Below are 6000 nucleotides of genomic sequence, written 5' to 3' on the forward strand. Positions count from 1 at the left end.
GCTTGTCACTTTATAGTGGGCAGGTAGATGTTTTCTATGGACCCTCCTTGGGGTCTTCTTTCATTTGTGGGGGGAAGTAAAGAGGAAAAGGAAAGGGAAGTCAACAGATGAGAGGAAAATAGAATCAAGGATGGAGCTAAGGAAGGTGGTCCTATGAGGAATGGGATGTAATTAAATCTGTGTGTGTTGTAGAGACAGATCCGCATCAGCAACTTACTATTTTGAAGACCAGGCGGCTGCAAAACTGGAAAACAGGTCCTGGTTTTACCTGAAAAAGATAAAACAAGAAGAGTCGGGAAGAGTTCGGAAAGAGCAGGTATATTTCAGTGAGAGAAGGAGCGTGATGGCCTTCAAGCACAAAGAAAATGGCGGCCTTTGTTAACGCTATTAGCTCTTCCGCTTACCCATAAAGATCTGTCAGAAGACTCTCTGACTGCTGAAAATTCCTTTTATTGAGAGGTCTGATTCACAGAAAAACAAAATTACTCTTCGAAATGACAATGATATTCAGAATTCTCTTCTGTTAAAGTGTCTAGATTTTGAATCTTAAAGCCAACAGAAAATAGATGAACATGCTTTCTTTTTTTCTTCTTTAATTTAGTCTTCTTTCGCTGGGTGATGGTGCCGCATGCCTTTAATCCTAGCACTTGGGAGGCAGAGGCAGGAGGATTTCTGAGTTCGAGGCCAGCCTGGTCTACAGAGTGAGTTCCAGGACAGCCAGGACTATACAGAGAAACCCTGTCTTGAAAATACCAAAAAAAAAAAAAAAAAAAAAATTAGTTTTCTTTCATATATTATGTCCCAACCACAGTTTTCCCTCTTTCCACTTCCCACAATCCCTCTTGCCACCTCCCCTCTCCATGAGATCCACACCTCCTCCATTTTCCTTTGAAAAGAGCAGGCCTCCCAGGGACAACAAATAAACACCATGAAAACAAGTTACAAAAGACAATTAGGCACAAACCTTCAAGTCATTTATTTATCTTAACATGGTAAAATGGACAAGGCAACCCAGTATGTATGTTATGGTTGTATATGCATATATACATATATATATATATATATATATATGTATGTTGTAGTTGTACATGTATATATACATATATACATATATGCATATATTATAGTCGTATGTGTATATATGTACACATGTATGTTATAGCTGTGCGTGTATGTATACGTATATACAATGCATATACATACATATATATGTATGTTATGGTTGTTAGCTTGATATATATATATATGTGTGTATATAGACATACAGTTTTAGCTTGATGGTATATATATACATATATACACATATGTGCATATACATATATACACATGCACACCTATATATATATACACCTATATACGCATATATATATACACCTATATGTATATAGGTATATATATACACCTATATATGTATACGTATACATATATATATAGGTGTATATATATACATATATAGGTATATGTATATATGTATGTGTGTGTATATATATACACACACACACACACACACACACACACACACATATATATATATATATATATATATATATATATATATATATATATATATAGCTTGTTCAGGGTTCTCTGAGTTCCAAAGGGAAGGACCTGATGGAAATCTTCAATTTGATCTGTCTCTTCTCCTAATATTTGTCTGTCTCTGCATCTGCTCCCATCAGCTGCCAGAGGACGTCTCTCTGACAATGGTTGGGCAATGTACAGGCTGAATAGATTTTCAACCCTAGAGGCTTTATTAAAGGGATTTCGGAGAGATAACATACAGTGGTCTTTAATGTACAGGTCTTGCCCAGGTGTGGTGGTATACATCTTTGATCCCAGAACTCAGGAAGCAGAAGCAGGCAGAATTCTGAGTGGGAGACCATCTTGGTCTACATAGTGAGTCTCAGGAAATCCAGAGCTACTTAATGAGGCCCTCCCCCTCCCTCTCAAAAAGAAGTGTATAGGCCTTAAAATCCATTTGTCTGTGGATGTTGGCTCCATCACTTGGTAGTAGGGAGATCCTGGCTAAGCAAATCTTGTGCTTTGATGTGTTACACAATAGTAAATAACAGTATCTGTCTCTTGTGATCATTGGAATGGTTACTTGAGATAAAGTGCACAGGTTACTTCTTTATCTTGGTATGTAACATAGTAGTTAGACCCACAAACATTTCACTGATGTAGGCTATTGTGCCACTAGGAAACCTTCCTTTCCAGGGGGAATGTAGACCCAGGGAAGCTCAGAGAGTTACAAGCCTCACAAGCTCCCTCCTAAGGCTGCACAGGCAGGGAGCCTCTGTTGGTTGGAAGACTGTTCTACAGCTCAAGGGACACACACACACACACACACACACACACACACACACACGTAAGTGATGCTAATAAAACATTTGATCTGTTGGCATCCTCTCTGGGATGGATAGACTGTTCATATTGCCTCCACCATTGCCATACAATAAAAAATAATAACCCGAAGAATTCCCACAGTGGCTAAGTCAGAGGTGAGCTGAGCCTAGCTGTAGCTGGTACCCAAACTGGAACCCCCAGCCACAGTTCTAGCTTATATTTCCTTCGCTTTTCAATGAAATGTTTGCAGTGTGTAACTACCATTTCTCCCACAGGCAACTCTACACAAACATTAAGGTGTCACAATATCTTACATTATCATTTTCCTTCTATTTATTGTATTAGGTTCGTCAAAGAGCAAAAGAATGTTCCCAGGCTCTCAGCGTGATTCTTGACATTGAGCATGGAAACCCAAAAGAGAATGTACTAGGTTCAGCTTTTGATCTGAAACAGCTAAAGGTGAATTTTTTTTAACAGAGCTCTTTCTTCCTTGGACTGTGTTTCTATTGTTTTATTTATTTATTTATTTATTTAGGCTTCTTTTCTGCTATATTACAAGGTCCATGAGAAGAGGCTTTGTGATAGATGGCTTTGTTTGTCAAGTTGACACAATCTAAAATCACCTAGGAAGAGAGACTCAATGGTCTACATTGGGTTGGTCTGTGGGTATGTTTGTAGGGGATTGTCTTAAGTTAATTGATGGGGGATGACCTAGTCCACTGTGGGCAGCACTAATCCTTAGGCAGGGGGTCCTGACCAGCTAAGCACAAGCCAGAGAAACTAGCATGCAGGTAAATGCATACATTACTTTCTCTCTGCACTTGATTGTTGATGCAATATGACTAGCTGTTTTAATGTCCTCCCATCTTGACCTCCATGCCATCATGAACTATAAACATGGAATTGTGAGCTAAAATAAACCCTTTCTCATTCATTTTGACTTTTTTCCAGGATATTTTATCACAGCAAGAGAATAATACTGAATTAGAATGGGCATGGACACACACACACACACATACACACATGCGTGCTTACAATCATGCAAATCAGGCACCAGTGAGATCTATACCAGGTTGAATTTTATGTAAATAAAAATTGACATTTTGAGCTGAAAAGTGCAGTTTCATATGGTTTCAACTTCATATATATACATATATTCATATATATACGTATAATTTATTGAATAATGATGGCATCATTTTAAGCTGATCTTGGAAGAGTTGGCCAAATGTTTTGAATGACATTTGGTGGGGCCTGGGAGTTGTAAGTGTGTTTGTAAGTGTGAATGACATGACTTGAGGGGTAGAAAGTCCAGGGCAGAGGGAACTAGAAGTAGTTTGATTTGAGGATAAGATAATGGTTTCTTCTCTAGATACAACCAAGAGGGGATGCTCAACAAGCCACCTTCTTTTGTCTTCATGCTTCTATATATGTTCCCTTAGCCTGACACAAGTACTTCCTTTTCACTAACTCTTGTCTAATCTTCAACACTCAAGTCAGACATCACCTCCTCTGAGAAGCCCCCAGGCTTTTATAGAGCCTGGGTTGGCTATTTTACTACGATAGTGCTCCTTGGTCTCAGGGTGTTATGCTGTGTGCATTGCATATTATCAAAAATTGCTATCATTTTCTTCCTCGATAAGCTGAGCTCACTAAAAATGAGACTATAGTGTCTGATGTGGCAGGTATTCAAGAAATATGTGTAAGATGAATACGCTGATAATCATGGGATAAGGTGAGACAGAACTCATCAAGGGGGCTCGGTATCAGAGGGGGTAGTTTCAGATGTAGGTGATGAAGCCCAATAAGTTTATCTCTGAGTGTGTGTGTGTGTGTGCGCGCGCATGCATGCGCACACATTCTATGTTATTTATCCAGACCTGTGAAGTGAATAAAATGATTGCACAGTAGAATTATTTAATGCACTCTTCTAATGCCAGATGAGATGGTAACTCGCTGTCCTGCCTTTTCATCCAGGATGCTATCGATGAGAATAGAATAGCTGTGATGGGACATTCCTTTGGAGGAGCGACAGTTATTCAAGCCCTTAGTGAAGACCAGAGATTCAGGTAAGAGAATAAGACAAAGCGAAACAGCTGAAGATAACTGGGAGAGAGGACACCTGTAAGTAACACAGGACAGTTAACCGGTTTTCTGAAATTCCAGTGGATTAAGGGATTTTTTGGGGTCTATAGATCCTATTGGTTTTTATTTTTTTTTTATTTGTTGGTTTCATTTTACGTATGAATGCTTTGCCTGCTTACACACATGTGCACCATGTGTATGCTTTGTGCCGAAAGAGGCCAGAAGTGAGCGTCAAATGCCCTGTGACTATAGTTACAGAGAGTGGATGCTGGGAATTCAACCCATATCCTTGGCCAGAGAAACAATCATTCTAAACCACCGAGCTATCTCTCCGGTGCAAGCCTTGCTATTGTTCTTTTCTCCATCAAGTTTATAAATTTTCCTAGGCAGAAACCTTTCCCTTTCCATGGGAACAGAGCAACAATATACACAGATGCTCAAGCATCTCTGTAGCAGGACACAGAGTCCTTTGTATGCCCTGGACTAGTATAGCTGAGTCACAGGGTAGCAATATGTTCTGCCTTTCAGAAGCCTCCTGCAAAGCGCCTGCAGCAGTTCACACCCTCACCAACAGTGAATAAGGCTGCCCCTCCCCCCAGCCCTTGCTGGCATTTGTTGATTCTCACTGGGATGAAATGGCCTCCCAATGTAATTCTAATCTGCATAATTTCCATAACGGCTAAAGATGTTGAATGCCTTTAAAAGTACTTATTAGCCATTTACTTTCCTTTCAAGAACTCTTGGTTTGGTACATTTTGGTCCATCCTTACCTTGTTTTTTTGTTGTTGTGTTTTCTTGTTATTTAGTTGTTTTGAGTTCTTTGTATATTTTATGTATATTCATGTCTCTCTCAAATATGGATCTTAGCACTATTGGGGTGAATGTGTGTAGAGGCCAGAAAACTAGAAACAGTCTCGTGAGCAGTGAGGCAGAGGCTCTGAGGGATAGGAGTAGGGAACTCAATAAAACCTGAGACATTGAGGGTTTAAGTGGGGATGTGTGGATGGAGATGGAGAGAGCAGAGGGAGGGGCATCCCAAACTAAGTATGCATGAGCACGTCATACAGAATCCTGCTACTTTATAAGCTAATTTTAAAAGCAGTTTTCTAACCCATTCTTGCCCATCCCCATTGTCCTTATTTATCTATAGAGAATTTAACCTTTCACTTAAAACTTCATCTTTATGTCTTTTCTGTGACATGTATGTGATAATATTGACACCATTTTTACAATCTTCCCTAAGCATTAGGGTTTTTTTTTTTTCATTAGCTCTTCTTTTCTTTCATCTTTCAGGTGAGGCTAGATGCAACACCACAGATTTATTTGGGCAAAAGTCAGACAAGACCCCAGGTTTTCTAACACATAGAAACATTGCCTTTCTTGAATGACTTCATTCTAGACTCACATAGAATGGTCTATCTAGGGAGTGGGCTGGACCATTTGAGATGTTTCCACTCACTATAAGGGTATTCTCTGCTGGCATCTTCTTTGCATATGGACAGATTTTCAGAAAGTCTAGGGAGCACAGGACCAGACTTAATGGGAAGAAGAGAGTTTGATTTTTAATTT

At 39.4% G+C, this 6000-nt stretch overlaps 1 protein-coding gene across 1 annotated transcript in view; it reads left to right on the plus strand.

The window, feature by feature from the left end:
- The window catches only part of Pla2g7 (phospholipase A2 group VII), a 49714-nt gene that overhangs the window by 34327 nt on the left and 9387 nt on the right, over positions 1-6000 (plus strand). The window contains exons 7-9 of the mRNA XM_031346821.1: positions 193-316; positions 2692-2805; positions 4324-4415. Of these exons, the coding sequence (XP_031202681.1) occupies positions 193-316; positions 2692-2805; positions 4324-4415 (330 nt within the window). The remainder of the gene's footprint in view (positions 1-192; positions 317-2691; positions 2806-4323; positions 4416-6000) is intronic.

This window comes from Mastomys coucha, unplaced genomic scaffold (assembly GCF_008632895.1).
Source record: "Mastomys coucha isolate ucsf_1 unplaced genomic scaffold, UCSF_Mcou_1 pScaffold3, whole genome shotgun sequence".
Taxonomy (NCBI): domain Eukaryota; kingdom Metazoa; phylum Chordata; class Mammalia; order Rodentia; family Muridae; genus Mastomys; species Mastomys coucha.